Source organism: Spermophilus citellus, assembly GCF_964194105.1.
Source record: "Spermophilus citellus genome assembly, chromosome: 4".
Taxonomy (NCBI): domain Eukaryota; kingdom Metazoa; phylum Chordata; class Mammalia; order Rodentia; family Sciuridae; genus Spermophilus; species Spermophilus citellus.
In genome coordinates this window covers 116238880-116256862 of record NC_138185.1, presented here as the reverse complement: position 1 = coordinate 116256862, position 17983 = coordinate 116238880, and the positions used below count along the sequence as shown (strand labels likewise).

Here is a 17983-nt window from a genome sequence, read left to right as displayed (position 1 = left end):
GTTCCTGCATCTCCCCAGTGGTTTGGGCCCTGGGAACAGACAGCATGTGGAGGAATTAGAATCTCAGGAAAAGATATTGGGGGGCTGTTTTCTCTGTGTGAAAACAAGGTCTTCAAACATAGAGGACCAGGACCCCTCCCCCCACCCCGCCGCCCAATGTGAGCACATATAAATGCTCAGAGCCTAGCCTAGAAAGGAAGACCAAGGCATTTGCCCCACCATAGCCTTGAAGCTGCCTGTCAAGCAGAGGGGCAGGGGTTTCAACACCAGCACAGGGCTCCCCAGGGATACCCTGAATGAGTTGGAGCATGAAATTGAAACTGCATCCCCACTAGGTCCTGCTGCTTCTTATCTCCCAACTCCTTGTCTTTTTCTCTTCCCTCCTAACCCCTTGGTGCTTTTCCCAGGGGGATCCCCACACTGATCTTGCCTCTTCTTTTCCACTGCTTGGCTCTTAAGACTCAGGCAGATAAAATAGTATTCCCCCAGCATGGGGAAGCTTGGAGTCTGCTGGGTCACTTTAGGGCAAGACCCAGAAGACAGGCCCTGGGAGCACCCAGCAGTTCTTGGAGATGTCCTGTGCATTCAGCCATTTGAGTAACTTCCTCATTTAGGGCTACAAATGTATACAGCCCAGTTCTGTCTACAAGTACATGACTTTATATAGCTCAATATATAACCTCCGTGTGTGCCAATATAAGCTGTGTCTTTGTAACACAAGTTTTTGTTTTAGGGGCCACTGGCCATAGGAGGCCTTTTGTTCCTCAGACCCTGGGAAAATACATCCTAGCATTGCTTGTCAGAGTTGCAGTGAATTCAGTGGAGCTGTGCTTTGAGATAGCAAACATTTCTCTGCTTTCCTTAGAAATTCAGTCTCTCTGGGTCCAAGCTTTATGCTCTGTACACTGGGAAAATGATAATGATTCAGTAGCTTTATTGGAGTCACTTCTTCCCTGGAGTGTGGGAAGTATTAGCTCTTTGCTTTTGTGAGGGGTCATCTCTTTGTTCTCCTCCCCTCCTATCTTTCTTTGACCCTCTGGATTGAGAGAGAAAGATTGACAGACACTTGCCAAGGCTAGAGACTTTGTGACCAGAGTGCCAAAAGTGACAATTTAAGAGCAGGAATATGACTGTGACTTAATTTGGAGAATGAGGAGAATAGGAGGACTGTAAGCACAATGCCCAGTTGAGGGTGGTTTCTAAAAATTCTGCAGCCCTATACATAGATGGGCCTAGGTCATTTGTCCAAGAGGAGAGCCCCTCTGACCTACAGACCTTTTCTCTAGACTCTCAAGTCCTTGTTTTTTGTTCACGTTGGGTTCTTAGCCTTCCCCAAAAGCCCCTTACTTTAGACCTGTTGACAAGGTCCCAAGCAGCCTCCCTCACAGCCATCATCCCTCTGCCTCCTGCTGCCCAGTGGGTAGTGCCCTGAATAGTGACTTCCCTTTTATCTATGGAAGTAGCTGGAAGACAGCTTCATTCCACCTAACCTGAGTCACCCCTACCAAGAGAGTGACTAAATTTCAGCCTAATTATGCCTTCCCAGGCTCCTGTGGGGTGGAGCCAAGAGCCCATCTCTGTTGTTTTAAAATATTGTGTGTTTGTATCTGTGGCGCTGGCCTGCAGCGTGCTCTGTACATATTGTAAAGAAACTGTTGGAATAATTTTCTTTCTCATTGGGCAGGCATGGCCCCACACTCCTGCCTTTCCACTTAGTTCCGTGACACAGAAAGGAGGAACTTCTGTATTTGTAGAGCAGCCTTGGATTTTGCAGAAGGGAGCAGCTGCTTCCCCCCACCCTTTAAAAAACATTTAGTTCTTTGATCCTTATATCAAAAGTCTCCCTCAAAGAGTAGGAGCTGCCCAGAAGAGCAGGTGAAAACAACAGTGGCAGAATGGCACTGCCTGCCTTCTCTTCACCCTTATCTTTCCTGGGTACAATCTTCCCTGAAATAACATGATGCAGAAGTAGAAGCAGCAGCTGTGGTGAATCCTTGACAAGTGCTGAGTGAAAGATTCACTGTCCACCTCTCCTATATGGGGAGGAGCAACACAGGTAAGGGCTACCTGTGGCACCCATGACCTAGTCAGAGGGATGAGACACTCAACAATGATCTCTACCCCACCAGCAGAGGCTAGAAAAGGTTACTGGTCAAGGGTCCAGACCCCCAAACCAAGCCTCTCTCTGAGCCATCCCTGCCCAGGTCCCTACAAACATAGCTCCCTGGGCACTCCCATGGAAGAGAAGCTACAGGGAAAGAAGACCTCATCCCCAGGAAGGGCAGCTTGGAGAGCTGCTCTTTAGGATTCATGTCCGCTTCCTCATTTAAGGTGTGCTGGTTCCCTTCATCCTCAGTCCCTGCCTTATTCATGTGTGTGTGCGTGCATGGAGTTTCCTTCTTTCCCCACTTTCTCCACACATCTCAAGGACAAAGAACCACACACAGATGGGTAAGAAGGCACCCAATGAGATGAAATGGTCATTTCTTGACTTTCTTCTCCAGACTCCAGGGTGTAGGGGTAGGAGAACTTAGTTTAAGGAGTTGGGGATAAAGACTACAGAAGGGCTAGAGAATTGTATAGAAGCTTTGAGGCCCCTTCATGTCACATACTTCCCCATTTGTCCCATTTCCATCCCAGTGTCTACTCTGATGCCCCCAAGATCCAACTGGGCAGCTAGCTGGCTCCAGAATTCTGGGCCTTTGTCATTTGTTTTATTACTAGGGCATCCCAGTAAGCTTTCCAGTGATACCCTGCCATGGGCTCCTTCTGAGATTGAGCTCCTCCCAGGCCCTGTCCCCCAGCCCCTCCTGCCCCAGCCCACCCGCTTGCCTTGGTGCTCAGCCCTCCCACTGGGAGCAGGTTGGGGCAAGCTGGAGGCCAGGGCTGGAGGGGCAGTGTTGCTGTTCATAGCTTTTATTCCATTGGCGTTGCTCTGTTGGATTTAATTTCAGTCTTCCTGATTGTTCCCTTCCGTAAAAGTGTAAATTACCAAGTTCCTTGTTTTTTTTATATATATATATAAATATATATATATACAAACTGTACTCTTTTTGCCTTTGTACATTCAGGCAAGAAGAGAAAATAAATCTTTTTAAGAGACAATCACAAATCTGTGAGGGCTGCTGGTTATTTCTCCTGGAGTTTGCTGCTAAGCTGCCTCTTCCTTCCTCCGAACTTCTGTTTTCCCTCAGCTTTCCCAGTCTTCTGGTCCTGCTCCATGTGCATCCTCAGCTTCCCTGGCTAATGGCAAGCTGTTGAATCTAGTGTCCCAACTACCTGCCCTGTAGCCCTTTCCTGCCCAGCATTGTTTTCTGACTTGGTCACTGGCTTAGCCCAGAAGCTCTGTCCTAGCCTCTCCTCTTTTCACCCTTAGACCCCACTCACCAAAGTGGCTTTGGACCCCTTGGTATTCTGGGACCAATCTCCCAGAGGCTCTAGTTTGGATGCTCACCCAAGAAACTATGCAGCCGGGAGCTCTCTACCTAAGAGTTTGCACTACTTGAACCCGCCTGGGGGGTTAGGAATGACTGGAAAAGGACTCCTATTGCTCTACCCATCCCACCCTCACACATTACAGTCTCCAAAGTGCTCTGCTCCAGAGCCCAGAGAATCATTCTTTGCTGGTGGACTCCTATGTTACCCCATCAGAAAAAGGGCTAAGGGGTTGTGGATCAAGAGCATTTGATCAGAATTTAAAAGGGTGGTATCTTCTGAAACACAGCCCAACCAAACCATTGTTCCCCATTTCTCCTTTCCTCTACCTTCCTACTTCCCTGCTTTTTTCCCCTTTGCCTCTACTTCCTTTTCTTAATTGGCTTTGGAATTGAAATATATTTTTAAATTATTTGTTGTATTTATTGAATAAAGTTTTTAATGTCCCTGTTCTTAAATTTAGACTTAGTTTGCCTTTCACATCTCTATCCCTCTCTCCACCCTCCCCCCAAAAAAATTCTACCAAGTTGCTTTTTTAACTGGAGTTCAGACTTTGAATACCAAATTTTTTTCCTGCAAAGCTATTTTTTGGGAAATCTTGACAGGGTACCTGGATTTCCAATTCAGTCCTTCCTTTTATCTCTGCAACAGGAACCACCAACAGATGGCAGGAGAATCTCAAGCATCTTTCCTGTCCATTCTGCTAGCTTTGGAGGAAAAAGTAAAGGACTGAGAGGTTTTCCCTTATCCTTTCTACTAGCAGATTCCTTGGATTTAACATCTAAATCCTAAACTGCCTACGTCCTTTAGGCTGCCTCTAGAAATCATCTGCTTAATGGGGGACAGCTTTTAGCCACTCTGATTTCAATTTAATGTGTCTAGTCCCAGACTTGTTCTAATACTACTATGTGTGGGGAGTGGGGGTATTGACTCAGGTCTTTTAAGGAATACCTACTTGGTTATTAGGTTAATGGTTTGGCCCAGAATAAAACACAAGTAAGCTCTGTGAAATACAGTGTGAAAATTGGCCAGAGACCCACATATAAACTTAAGAATCAAGAGTAGTTACAAAGCTATAGGAGGTATAGGAAGTAGGAAAAAAAAAAAGAGAGAAACAAGAATAAGGAACGTTATGTGGCAGTTCCATGCAAAAGCCAAAAACCCAGTTTTAGAACTCAGACTTGTAATATAAAAGAAAAAACAATTTGGATCCTAGGGAGAGAGCCTCTATTAGACGAAGCTGATTTTGTACATGCCTGTCTCTCTAGGGGGCTCTCGCAATGTGTCTTAGACTCCTAGCAACCCCACGTTTCACAGTATAACACAGCCCCAGAGACCTTGGCCAGCTTATCTGCCCTACTGCATTGCAGCTTTCTCCTTGAGAAGCATGTTTGCACACCCCTATTAAGTTAGGCTCTGAGCCCAGAGCCTAAGAAGTTGGTCCTGGTACAGGAATAAAGAACAGACCAACCATAACTTTAAATCAGTTTATTGACACAGTAACACAACACACTTTCCTCCCTGACACCCCCACTTCCCTTCACCCAGCCTAGATCTCCTGCCCCTTCCTTTCCCCTTAGAACAAGCTATTCAATGAAACAGAAAAGGAGGAGCCACTTTTAGCCCCTTTTCCTATTACCTCTAGGCCCTGCAGGACAAGGTATTAAAGCACTGCTCAGAACCTGTTAGGGGCAGTCAGCACTATGCTCAGCCAGCCAGAGGCATTAGGTCCCTAAGAACAGATTCCCCACGATTCCCAGGCCCTGAGTTGCTATTTCTTCTCTCTGCTCTTTGTGACCCTAGGAAGGAGACCTTGGAGCCTGAGCCACAGGAGCAAGAACTCCTGGTAATAGTTTGAGAGTTGGAATTTAGTTACTGTTTCTTAAAGCCCAGGCACCCCAAAAAAAGCCCTGTCATGGGAGTGAACTTCAATGCCCTATTTAAAATGCACTGATAACATTAAACAGATTAAGCCAGCTTAACCAAATGCCAGAATAACACTAAACTGTAAAGGAGGAGGGGTCAGACCTGCTTACACCAGGCCAGACACAAATGCACACAGAAAAGCCCAGGTGGAGTCAAAAAACAACCCAAGGACACTGCCCAAAAGCCTATTCAGGAGCCCCTGGGGTGACAGGAAGCAAAGAAAGAAAATACATTAAGTCTTAAAAACCAAAACAGAAAGCCCAACAAAATAGGGGAACCTGAGCCTGACAGTGCTGTCCACCAGCCCTTGCCCCTGGACCCAGATAGCCCTTCCCTCTCTAGGCAATGTCCTCCCCTAGGCTAGATAGAGCACATCACACAGCGCAGTTTAAAAAGCTTCTAATGCCAGTTCATAAACATCTTCATTTACTATTGGTGATTACATGTGAATAATATGTTTATACTGTTCTTTATGGAAAACAATTTCAACGAGTCAACTCCAAGAACACAATAGGCAACCCTCACCCTGAGCCCCTCAGCGTCCTTCCCTAGACAGCAAGGAGCCCTCTCCTCTGTCCCAAGGCTGCCTAACTTCCCCTCTTCCCCCACTGTGGCTCTTGGGCAAAGCATCCTCTATGACTATTAGTCCTCATCGGACAAGTTCTGGTCCAGGGGGTAAACCATGAACATCACATCTGGCCGAGAGGGGACGCAGGGATGACCTGGACGCACAATCTCAAAGCCCAAGAAGCTGAAGGTCTTCAGGAGTGGAGCTGTAGAAGATAAGAGCATAAAAAGGATTCTGATGAGAAAAACAAGGACAGGCTTAAAATCAAAGGAAAACTCCAAAGAAATGGAACAAACAAGGTTGTTGGTAATCCTTGGGCAACTCCCTTCCACGCCTGATTTGCCAGGGGTGGGAGACACCAGTAATCCCAGATACACTGGAGGCTGAGGCAGGAGGATTCTAAATTCAAGGCCAACCTGGCCAACTAGAAAGACCCTGTCTCAAAATTTAAAAAAAAAGTAACTCAGAGATAAAACTGTCCTGGGTTCAATCCCTGGTACTAGGTGGGGGAAGGAGGAGTCCCTACTTACTAAACAGGAACCCTGTATCCTCCTCCCCAGACCCTGCTGCACAGCCTGGAAGTCTTTGGCTGCTTTGACTCCTCACCTCTGTCTTCACGGCCCTTCCTGAAGCAGATGAAGACATAGTTTACTTTCATCTTCTCTTCAGCAAACTCTAGCAGTGCTAACAATCTGTAAGAAGCAAAGAAAACTAATCAGGCCCTCCTGCTCCAAACCGTCAAAAAGAGGGGTTTTCTGAGCCAAACCGCCAGCAATATAATACAGAAGCTCCAGAGAAGGTTCTCATTTTGAGATCTTGAGAGCCCCGAGTTCAGAAAAAAATAAGCCACACAGAGTCTTAAGAAAAATGTTATTGAATTATCTCTTCCTGTGACTAGGTTCATCATCTGAAAGTAACACTGACCATCTTAACTAATGCAGTTCATAAGTCAGAGCTTGAGACCTAGAAAAAGAACCCAGTTCTCCAGAGATTACTGCCAACTTTGATAAGGTCACCTGCCACTGAGCAGGATACTGTGGTCCCTGCCATTGCCTATTTTCTCAAGAAACTAGAGCCAGAACTCTGTCCTCAGGACTGCTGCTTACATGGGCTGCTTGGAGGGCCTTGCCCAGTCCAATGGAATCCCACGGTATCTGCACCACTATAAGGTGGCTCAAGAGAGACTTGGTATCTGCTTGGAAGCATGAACCAGGGGGTGATTAACTAGTAGGCATTTGGTTAATGTGATAAAGATCTGCTTTAATTATAACCTAGAGCAGGCCTGTTTTACTGGCTAAAAATAACCTGTTACAAAATGGAATCTACTTGGGAAATCTAGAGCTAGGGAAGAAAGCATGGACTTTGGTTAAAAATCAGTTATCCCAGTAAACATAGGTCTGGGGACCTTCTTTTCCTCATTTGTTCCTTTCCCTTAGCACTTGCTCCTTACCCTTCTTTGCTCCCATCAGCTAATAATCCATCTGGGATTTCTACAAACAGACTCTGGCTGGACAGGACTGCATCCCAGCAAGAGACCTTCACCTCGGTGACCTCATATTGGAAGTGGACAATGTGAGGTTTTCCATCATTCACAGGGAGGTCCTGGGTCACAGTGAGCTTCTCGTCCTGGGAAGGAAAGCAGGACAAAGGACCATATCACTGCTGCCTCTGGCATGTCATATGCTTTCTAACCAGGTGGCACTAGGAATCCCTTAGGCCAAAAGAGGGCATAGGACAAGAGGGTATGCTGGAAATATAGACCCACATCTGGCTAAGTGAAGCCATTGTTAAAACCAGTTGATGTTAAGAAGGGAAATGTATATTGAAGCATATACCAGGTACCAAGTATGGTCACAATATGGTCCCATATATTAGTTTGACAAACACTTAAGGTGAGCATTAGTATTTCCATCTTAAATCTGACATTTAAGAACAATTAAGAATATCAACCAAAGCTCTCAAGGTAATAAATGACAAAGCTGAGATTCCAACCTAGGTCTGATTTGAAAGCCTATATCCCCCCCCCCCAAAAAAAAACATGTTCTTTCCCTTCCCTCTGAAAGGACATTTGTGACGGTTTGGCTGGGGACTTGACCATCCAAAACCTGCTTTCAGGTGGACTATACAATTCATATTATCACAGTGTCAAGAGACTAGAACTTAGCTGTCCTGCTAACCTTCCATCCCAGTCTTAGAAGCCAAACCAACTTCTGGGCCTCAGTCACAGCAGATCAAAAGGCAGCAAATGGTGCCTCCCTCTAAAACTCCTGAAAAGCCACATAGCAGCCTCAGCTGAAGAGTCCTTCCCAGTCCCACTTCTGGCCTGGAAGACTATGAAAGTGACAGCTCCCTTTGAGCAGCAGCTCAGTGGTATCTGAGAACTCTGCCCAGAGATTCCCATCCCAAGTTCTCCCTTACCTTATATATTAGAGCTGAGAGAGAAGGATCCCTGCCGCCCCCTCGCCCACCGGGGATCTTCGACAGTGGGTGAGGGGCATCAGGAGCACCACAGAGGCCCCGGAACAATGTGCCTGCAGCACTGGAGCTGGGGACAGTTACTCAAAGGCAAAATACTACTGCAAGAGAAAGAGAAGATAATACAGTAAATGCCAAAACTTGAAAATTTAACTCAAATCCCACCCCAACCTTTCCCCTAAACAAGTGTTCTAAAGGCCATACCATTGCCCCAGTTCTTCCAAAATTGCCATTGCTCTCTTGAAGGAGCCCACCATCATGAAGACAGAGAAAAATTCCTGAAGGCCCAAGGGAGTTCGACTGCATATGTCTGACAAGGGGAACACCTATCAGATATCTTCATACAAACACTGTGGCACTGACCATATATCGTGGAAGGAACCACCAGATGCTAGCTTGCCTAGTAGGACTCCAGACCTGTGCCCTGCACCAGTACCCCTCCTAAGCCACCAATGCCTCAACAACCTATGAGGCAGAATCACAAAGCCTACATTCAGGCTCAGGAGAGGCAGATGGACTTTGGGAAGTCATGTGCCACTGGGTACTGTGTTCTTGAGGAATTCCCAAGGCTATGTTCCAGTGATGGCCCCATCCTCCATCTGAACAAAGGAATTAGAATGAGAAATCACCTACTGCACATTCCTCTAGGGTTAAGAACAAAATTAAATACGGAGATTTGGCTCCCAGAACAATATTACTATGTCTGACTTTGTCCCTGATCTGCCACCAAATGCTGGGCCCACTTGCCTCTCTTTGTTAGTCACTTCATGACCCAAATGTGGGAATGTAGTAATACCAATGTAGTCAGAACAGATACTCAGTTGTAGGAAAGGGGCATGCTGGGAAAAGGTAATATATGCTGTGACCTGAATAAGGAAGCCAACAATCAGATGGACTACAGAAAGTCAAAAGCCCTTACAGGAGCTCTCCATCACATCCAGGTACCCTTACTGGGCACCATGACTTCCACGGAGATCCAGTGGGACTCCAGATCTGTTCCACTACCTTCTTTGAATGGCTCCTTAAGCTGACCCCCAAGCCAAGGGCAAATGAAGCAAGACTTCATTCTGCTTGTCCACCAGGACTAAGCAACAGGTTTGTCCTTTAGCCATCATATACCAGCCTCAAGATAACTGGAAGGTGGTGGACAGAAGTATTGTTGTGGTGTGCTGGAACTAGCAAGCATTCCAGTTGAGACTAGAAATCTAAACCCATCATTGCTCAGCTTCTATGGTCTCCAGATTTTAACTGGAGGCCTAAAAGGATAACTGAAAATTTCCTTGGGAAATGGAGTTCCCAGAGAAATATCTGTAAGCCTGAAGTAGCATTAATATCTAGGGATTATAAACCCATTCCCTACCTCTTGCCTATTCTGGAAAACCTTGGGGCATCCTCATCTCTACACTTAGCCTTTAAGTGAAAGGGCAGCTACACTTATACTGTTTTCAAATCTCTGTGCCTCTGAGGTTTGCCTGAAGGAGTTACTTTCTGCTGGGGACAATAAATTATTATATTTTCCCTTCCAAAGTTTTAAGGGGCAGAAGAATACTGTCCAGGCAAACAAAAAAATAAAACAAGTGTGAGGGGTTTCCCTACACAATGGTGCACTCTACATACCATTCCCTTCTCATTCCCCAGTGCCCCTTTTGGCATATAATGAGGTTCCTTTAGAAACACTAGGAAGACTGGGCCACTGGAGAAAGCTGGCCTTCTTGCATTGATCAGCAGTTACCCAAGAACTGGGCAAATCCCCTCTGGAATGGATACCAGAAGAATTGCTTGGATTCACAATACAACTAGATCCAAAGCCTTGAACTTCTAAAATTTTGGGGCCAGACTCCCACTTCTCAGAAGAAATGTTTCTCAAAACTGTTTTTTTTTTTTTTAAGTTGTAGATGGACACAATATCTTTATTTTATTTTTATTTTTTATATGGTGCCTAGGATCGAACCCAGTGCCTCACACATGCAAGGCAAGCGCTCTACCACTGCCCTCAAAACCATTTTTTAAAAAGTATTTATTTTTTAGTTGTATTAGTTTAAATACCTTTATTTATTTATTTTCACGTGGTGCTGAGAATCGAACCCAGGGCCTCACGCGCTAGGTAAGCACTCTACCACTGAGCTACAACCCAGGCCCAAAAACCATTTTTTACATGAGTGATTTACACTGAACCTCTGCCCTGCATTCCAACCAATATCTTCATTCTTGGCTAATTTGCACTTGTAAACAATAGAAACAAGCCAGGCACAGTGGCACATGCCTGTAATCCCAGCAACTAGGAAAGCTGAAGCAGGAGGAATGCAAGTTCAAGGCCCTAAGCAACTGAGAAAGAAAGAAAAGAAAAGCAGAAGCAATAGGGGCAATCCCCTGAAAAGATCAGAATATTGTGGGGAATTTTTGTTTTACATACAGAATCCCTCCTTTTTTTTTCTTGAAATAATCTCTGAAACCTGCCCTGCGTCCAGCACTAACCTATAATAAACTAATGATATTTCTGGTTTCCTGATCTTTCTAAATAAATGCAACATGTCCATCCTATGGTAGTAAATAATTTAATTCCCTACTCTCACACATAAGGATTCTGGAGAGGCTTTTGCTCCTCCCCCACAAAGTGCAGAAAGAAGCATGTGTTTGAATGGGGGTGGAGTATGTCAGGACTCCACACTGGGATCCAGTTCCCTAAGAGAAACAGCTGGGGTTTAGGATAAGCTTGTTTGACAGTAGATGACAATAATTATCTTCTTCAGCCATTATAAAGCATCTGTTATTAGATACTTGTAATTAATGACAAATTGCTTCTCTGAAAGAAAATCTGACTGTCATTTCCTAGATGAGAAGGAAAGGAGGATGGGTATATATGCAGTAGTTTAAGTAATTAACAGACATGTACTGGGCATGGTGGTGCGCACCTGTAATCCCAATGGCTCTGAAGGCTAAGGCAGGAGGATCACAAGTTTGAAGTCAGTCTTAGCAATTTTGTGAGGGCCTAGGCAACTTAGAGAGACCCTGTCTCAAAATACAAAAAAGGGATGGGCTGGGGATGTTGCTGAGTGGTTAAGGGTCCCTGGATTCAATCCCCAATATATGCCCTGGGGGGCGGGGGGAAGGAGTGGGAGGGACAAAGAGGGTATTATGTATCCAGCATCCAGGGCAAGTCAGGAGATGATGGAAGATTGGAGGCTTTTGTACCTTTTATCTTCTCAGGTGTTACAGGACATGCCCTTAGAAATAGTCCTCAACAACAACAACAAAAAAAAAAAACAACGAAACAGTCCTCAAGATATAAATGAGTGCTACCATATCATATCCTGCTGCTTCTAATTTAAAGCATTTGTGAAACTCCTATCTGAAGTGTCCTTAACAGATCATAATTTCATACACTGACTACCAACAGGCAATATATGCAGCATGTATTCCTGGAAACATTGATGCTAAATCAAATTTGTATAATTTAAATCCTGTTTTTAAATATCTGGAGTACTTATTATTTAAAAGAATTAAATCACTTCCAGTTGATTTTATCAGTTTTGAATATATATATATATATTTTTTTTTTGGGGGGGGTGATGGTGCTGGGGATCGAACCCAGGGCCTTGTGCATCAAGGCAAGCACTCTACCAACTGAGCTATCTCCCCAGCCCCCTTGAATTTTATATTTTGTTTGCTCAAAGAAGGGTACCTGCTGCTACACAGAATTGAGATTTAATATAAAAGTAATTCTGTAACCACAGAATCTAATGAACACTTGATTCAAATACTCTGATAAATTTTGATCAGGTTTCTCTTCAATCAGTGGCCTCCTCAACCTATTCAAAGTCTGCACCCTTTTTCTCATTTTAATACCTACTAGAGATCAGATGGCTTTGGTATTACCTACCTTTGATAATAAGTAAGAGGCATAAAAATCACATTTCCAGTATTATACATTCATTTCCCTCTTAACTACTTCTGACCCATTCATGTCTCAGGCCCTGCTTCACAAAATACTCAGAATGCCCTTATTTCCCTCACAGAGGCTGCTTTTACTCTAAGACTAGGAATATCTCTGATGACTAATCCTTATGTAAAGAGAGACCAATTCAGGGCTACCATCACACTTAACAAAAAAGAAACAGGAAGAAAGATGGGAGGTGATGGCCACCTTCAGACTAGTGTGACCATACAGGCTGATTCTCAGCTGCCAGTTCCCCCTTCTGAGACAGGGGCCTTGGGCAAATGCCAGGCTAAAGTCATTTCACTAGGGCTGTTATGCATTCCAAAGGGAGTCTACTTGCTATGCATAATTATAAGAAAATGACATCACCAATCTGAATCACAGGCTAAAAGCAAAATTGGTTTTGGTTTATTCTCCACAAGAAACACATGTATGGCAGCAGCCAGAATATCTCTGCCCCTAAGGTTTGCCTATCATACAGCTGATGGTGTGATACATCTTCTACCAAAAGTAAATACAATCACATGTGCTATCAAAGGCAGCTGCATGGCTAGGTAATCCTATTTTTTAAAAAAAGATCTCAATTTTTTCACTGCAGTCTAGTATTATACTGTATTGTAAGCTCATCACAGTCTCCAGCCGCTTTTCCCAGAATAAAATTATTTCATTTTTCATATTGTATCAAAGACCTAGGAAATTTTCTGAAGGCTTATACAAAGCATTTTCTGCTGCTGCTAACAGGAAAACTACCTGTCTGTTCACTTAAAGTAAAAAGATTCTTGCTAATCTAATGACATTTCTAATCTATAGTTTTCCATCAGCCTTCCAAACCATGGCATCAATTTGAATCAACACTGTATTGTTTCAAAAAGGGATGAAATACTTTTTCTTAAAAATGAACATTTGTAATATCCTTCTATCCCCTCCTCAGTACCCCCCACCTTTTTTTCCCCTAAGCTGCTCTGGTGCTAAATTTGGATTTCTTGGCAGAATGAGAAATTGCTATTATTAGTCCATACTGTTTTCTGAAGCATCCAATCTGGAGGAATTCCTGATTATACAGGAGTTTCTTTCTCTCTGTAGGGTATTCTTGAAGGCACATCTTAGGAAAACTGGTTCTTCCACCCTACACTCAAAAAGCCATAATGCCAATAAACAAGGAAAATAAAATTCTTTGGAAAATCCCATTACCCACAAAACTGTGAAGCTACTCGGGGTAATTCTGATATGCTTTTTGTACCCTGCTCACCTCCACCTTCAAAAAACCACCTGTAGAACCAAATGCTTCTCCCCCAAAGTCCATGAGTACACAGAATGATAATAACATAGCTATAAAGCCAGGGCTAGCTTTTCTCCAAATACTGTACTGTCAAAAGATATGAAACAAGCCCTAGACAGATACTGTCTCCCTGCCCCTCCAAGTCCAGACAGAGAAAGGCCAGGAAGCTTGATTTCCTCTTGGGTTTAAACCTGATATTCAAAAAATATAATGAAGGGGCTTGTATTTCCGTCTTCTTCCCTCCCCCACCATCAAGAATTTTGACATTTTGGAAGCACCAATCAGAACAACACTGGAAAGGAAGAGCCTTGTTTTCAAAACATATTGCAAGCTCTTCAACTATTTCTTCCAGGAAACTAAGCCTCCACCTCCTGCATTTTTCACTAGAGCCAGGGAAGCTGGAAATCCCATCCCCCACCCAATGGGAGCTAAACTTCCAGCCAACTCCCCCTCTCTGCGGATACAAAACACCAACAACACTGACTGGGAAGAGCATCCGGCTCTTATCAGAATCCCTAGTTAGGACTCTTTACAGGATTTCTTTTAGAAAGTTAGAGGCAGGCCAGAGGAGGCTGGGAAACAGGATTGCAGTAACTCAAAGAAACCAGACACCCTGCACACCCCACCCCACCCCACCCCCAGGCCAAAGTGGAGGAGCTTCATCCAAGGCCCAGCTCCAGCCCAGGCCCTGGCAGGGCAGCTGGCTCCTCCCTCCACTTGCCTCTCACATAGCCAAGCCCCTCAAATTACCCACACACTAAGCAAGGGCCCTCGAGACAAGCAAGCCTGTTTTGTCACTCAGGAAGCTGGAAAGAATCTTTGAGCTAAACTAACCCAATCTCCCTGCACCCCCCCACCCCCGCGCCGTAAGCATGTAAGCACATGTAAGCACACTAGCTAAGGCAGAACTAGAACTCAGATCTCTCACACTCATTCAGTGAGGACCCTTATATGTTGGTCCCAAGTGCTCAACTCTGAGCTCAGCCTGGAAAGGACTTGGCATCTAGACCAGATGAGTATAGAGGACTCTATAGACTTACTGCTCAGCCAGCCCACCTTCCAGAGACTCCACCTTCTAGAGAACATAGAAAATTCATCTCACATACATACCCCTTGAGCAGGTTTTGCTGTAGGTTCCTCTGCTTCCCTCCACCCCTACACTTCAACCTGTTTTCTCTCCTACCTGCCCTCTATCTTCTACACAAGGCCCTCCAAACCACAGTTAACACCTTTTGCACCATTCAAGTATCTATCCACCTCCACCTCCTCAGCTCCAGAAGGACTGGGTTATAGAAGATGGAAGGAAAGGGGAATGCAATGAGGGTTGGATGTGGATAGCCTCAGAAAAGGAAAACATAAAAGCAGAACGGGATTGTAGGTAAGAAGGGCTTAGGAGGCAGAGATAAAAGTCAAAAAGGAACAAACCAGGAATAAGGAGTGAATTTTCTTTCAGTGTATGCAGAAAAGAAATGAAGGTGGGAAGACGAGATAAGAGTTTAAGAATTGAGGGAAGAAAATGGCTAATGGCTGAGAACCCAGTAACTGAAAGAGAATTTAAGAAGCTGTTGCATGTATCTTGGGTTCTTCTGGATAGTGCCTGAGAAAGACTGAGAAATCCCTGAGGAAGACTAGGCCCTTTTCAGTAAAGAAGAGATGACACTCACTAAAGGAACGTAATGATAAAAGTTAAAGTCTTTTGAAAGAAGAGAAGCAGGGTTTTTCAACTTCATTGGAAAGAATTACCCGGGGAGCTATAAAAAATACATGCCAATAACCAGCCCTACCCTAGGACAGTTAGAGCAATCTGTGAAGATGGGGCCCAGGTGACTTTTTCAAATGTGCAGTAGGGATGAAAAATACTAAGATGCAAGAAAACTGAAAACCCAGTTGGAATATATAAGGATGGTGCTGATTAATAGGAAACGTTATGCTGGAGACCATTTAGTAAGAAGGGAACCATGAGTGGCAATGTGAAGAAAAGCAGTAAGGCTATATTTATAAGAGAAAAGTAGAGCCTAGTTTAGTAAGGACCATGGCATGGTTTAAAGAGGATTTACAGGTAATGGATCTGCTTACAAAATAATGAGGCCTTACAGATGGGCAGAAGCCATAAGGGCAAATCTGAAGACAAAGGGTCTGGTGTGAGGAACTAATGAGCTTCACACACATTTCAGAGGGGACAGCAACAAGTCTAGAGAAAAAATGAGGAAGGGAATTGGGTCTAAATTGCAAACAGAATTCACTCTGATGCAGAGGAACAACCAGGGCTAAAAACTTGAGAATGAGGAAGTTATGGAACCATTTCAGAGAATAGTATCTGAGGCAGAATTTTGGGATATATTTGAGGGTGATAAGTGAGAAGAAACTGCCTAGAAAAAGAAGAGAGAAAGAAATTTTGAGTAATGAAGTCTGCTTAACTTAGGCAGGGGAAGGATAAAAGGATTCAAGTTTAGATATCCAGTATCTATTTAGTATATTCAGTATTTAGATATCCAGTATCTCAGTTGCAGAAAGATATGCACCTTTCTCTTCATTTAATGCGGAGAAACTGGAATTGGGTTTGGGGATGGAAACTTGCAAGGTGCAGTGTCCAGAGTACAGGGCCTGATATGAAGGCATTCATTGGATGTCCAAGGAAAGGAGGTGTTCCTTGAAAGTCTTTACTGGAAGAAGTACAGGGCTAAGTTCTGTGATCTGATAATCTTTAAGATGTGGTTCTGTGGGCTAGGGATATGCTTTTGCCTAGCATTCATGAAGCCCTGTGTTCAATCCCCAGCACTGCCCCTACCCCCCCCCCAAAAAAAAAAAAGATGTGGCTCAATTAAGGTGAGAAAAGTTAAGAGTTAAGTTGAGATCCAGCTGAGAGAACATATTTAAAGGATAGGAGTATTTAGAGTGGTGGTGGGACACCCTTAGGGAGATAAGGACAAGAACCCACTTCAAAGTATTTGAGGAAATAAAAGGAATGATACTGGAAGACAAGGGAAATGAGCCCTGAGAGAGGAGTGTAGAAGGAGGAAAGGAGAGAAAAGATGAAGCTGGAGTGAGGTGCCAAAAGGAGGGCTGGGCATCTTTGTAAAGACCATTAGACCTGGAGTGGGGGTGGGGGGTAAGGGGTCTAGTTGAGAACTGAAGGATGGAACCTGACTGGTGGGAGAGAAGCAGTGACAAGAGAGGGGTCTGGTTGGTTGGGGCGTGCAGTTTTCACAAGAAAGCAGATTCAAAGCGGGGTCAAAGACTTACATGGGGAGTAAAAATATATATACGGGGAGGATATGGAGGAGGCGGGGATATTCGGGGTATCTATTGGAAGGATAAAGCCCAGTGGGGATAAAAGGACACCTTTAAGGAGGGCACAAGGGACCTGACTGAAAGATTGGGTCCGGGTTTGCGGGAGCTTTAGAGGAGGAGGAGGCCCGGATGAGGGGGATGGGCCGGGCTGGAGGGAGGGGGCTAAGAGACGGAAAGAGGCCCAGTTTCAGGTCTGGAACTCAGACGGGGTGGCTGAAGTGGGGAAGGGTCCGGTGGAGGCGGATGGAGCCCTGTCGGGGACCTACTGTGGGGGGTACGGAGACCAGCTGGTTGATGGGGGAGGAGGCCCTCTAGAGCCGAAGTAGAGAGGATGGGGGCGGGGAGCCTGGGCCGGGCCGTTACCTGTCCTGGGTGTTTATCATCCTCGGCGGCTCTGCTCAGGGTGGGAGGAGGCGGCGCAGGGAGTGGGTAGGTGGATGAGTGGGTGGGTGTGGGGTCGCGCGCGCGGGCCGATCTCGGCGGGCTAAGTCCCTGTCAGGCCGCGGGCCGAGAGCCCTCCTCCTGCCTCAGCAAGCGCCTGCCTCCAACTGACCCTCCCCGGCCGCCGCCGACGCTGCAACCGCCCCGCCCCCAAGTGGCTCATCTGCATAGCCCCACCCCGGAGCCGCGCGGTGTCCTGGGAAACTGGGGCCCACAACAAAGGGCAAAGCACCGCCCCACCTCCGCGCAGGCGCTCCTGGGGTGGATAGCGGTGGATAGGGATGCGGGTAAGGGGCTTCCGGATAAAGGCTGCTTTTAGGGAGAAGCCATAGCCCAATTGGTGGCGTGGCCGTGCACGGTAGCCTGAATGATGCATTGAATTTCAGGTTGTTTTCTGAAGACTAACCAAACCTAGTCCTAGTTCCCATTCCTTTTTTGCTGGGCTCAAGAGGGGCAGTGCCGTTTGTAAGCCTCTAAAGGATATTTTATTAAAAACCAAATTGGAAATCTAAAGAGTACTACACACATATTAGCACCATCCCCAGTCTGAGTCCAAGCCTATAGATCTCAGTTACCTCAGCTCATAATGCAGATCAATAACCTCAACAGCGAGCTGAGATCAACTGTCTCT

The 17983-nt window shown here is 45.3% G+C and overlaps 1 protein-coding gene across 1 annotated transcript; it reads right to left on the bottom strand.

The window, feature by feature from the left end:
* Window positions 1-4908: 4908 nt before the first annotated feature.
* OAZ2 (ornithine decarboxylase antizyme 2) lies at window positions 4909-17728 on the bottom strand (the record flags this gene model as incomplete). The annotated part of the gene is given in 7 exon segments (XM_081292859.1): window positions 4909-6134; window positions 6536-6621; window positions 7380-7555; window positions 8348-8428; window positions 8430-8505; window positions 8609-8682; window positions 17465-17728. Coding segments are annotated over 7 exon segments (888 nt in total). The 3' UTR covers window positions 4909-6003.
* Between the last annotated feature and the right edge of the window lie 255 nt (window positions 17729-17983).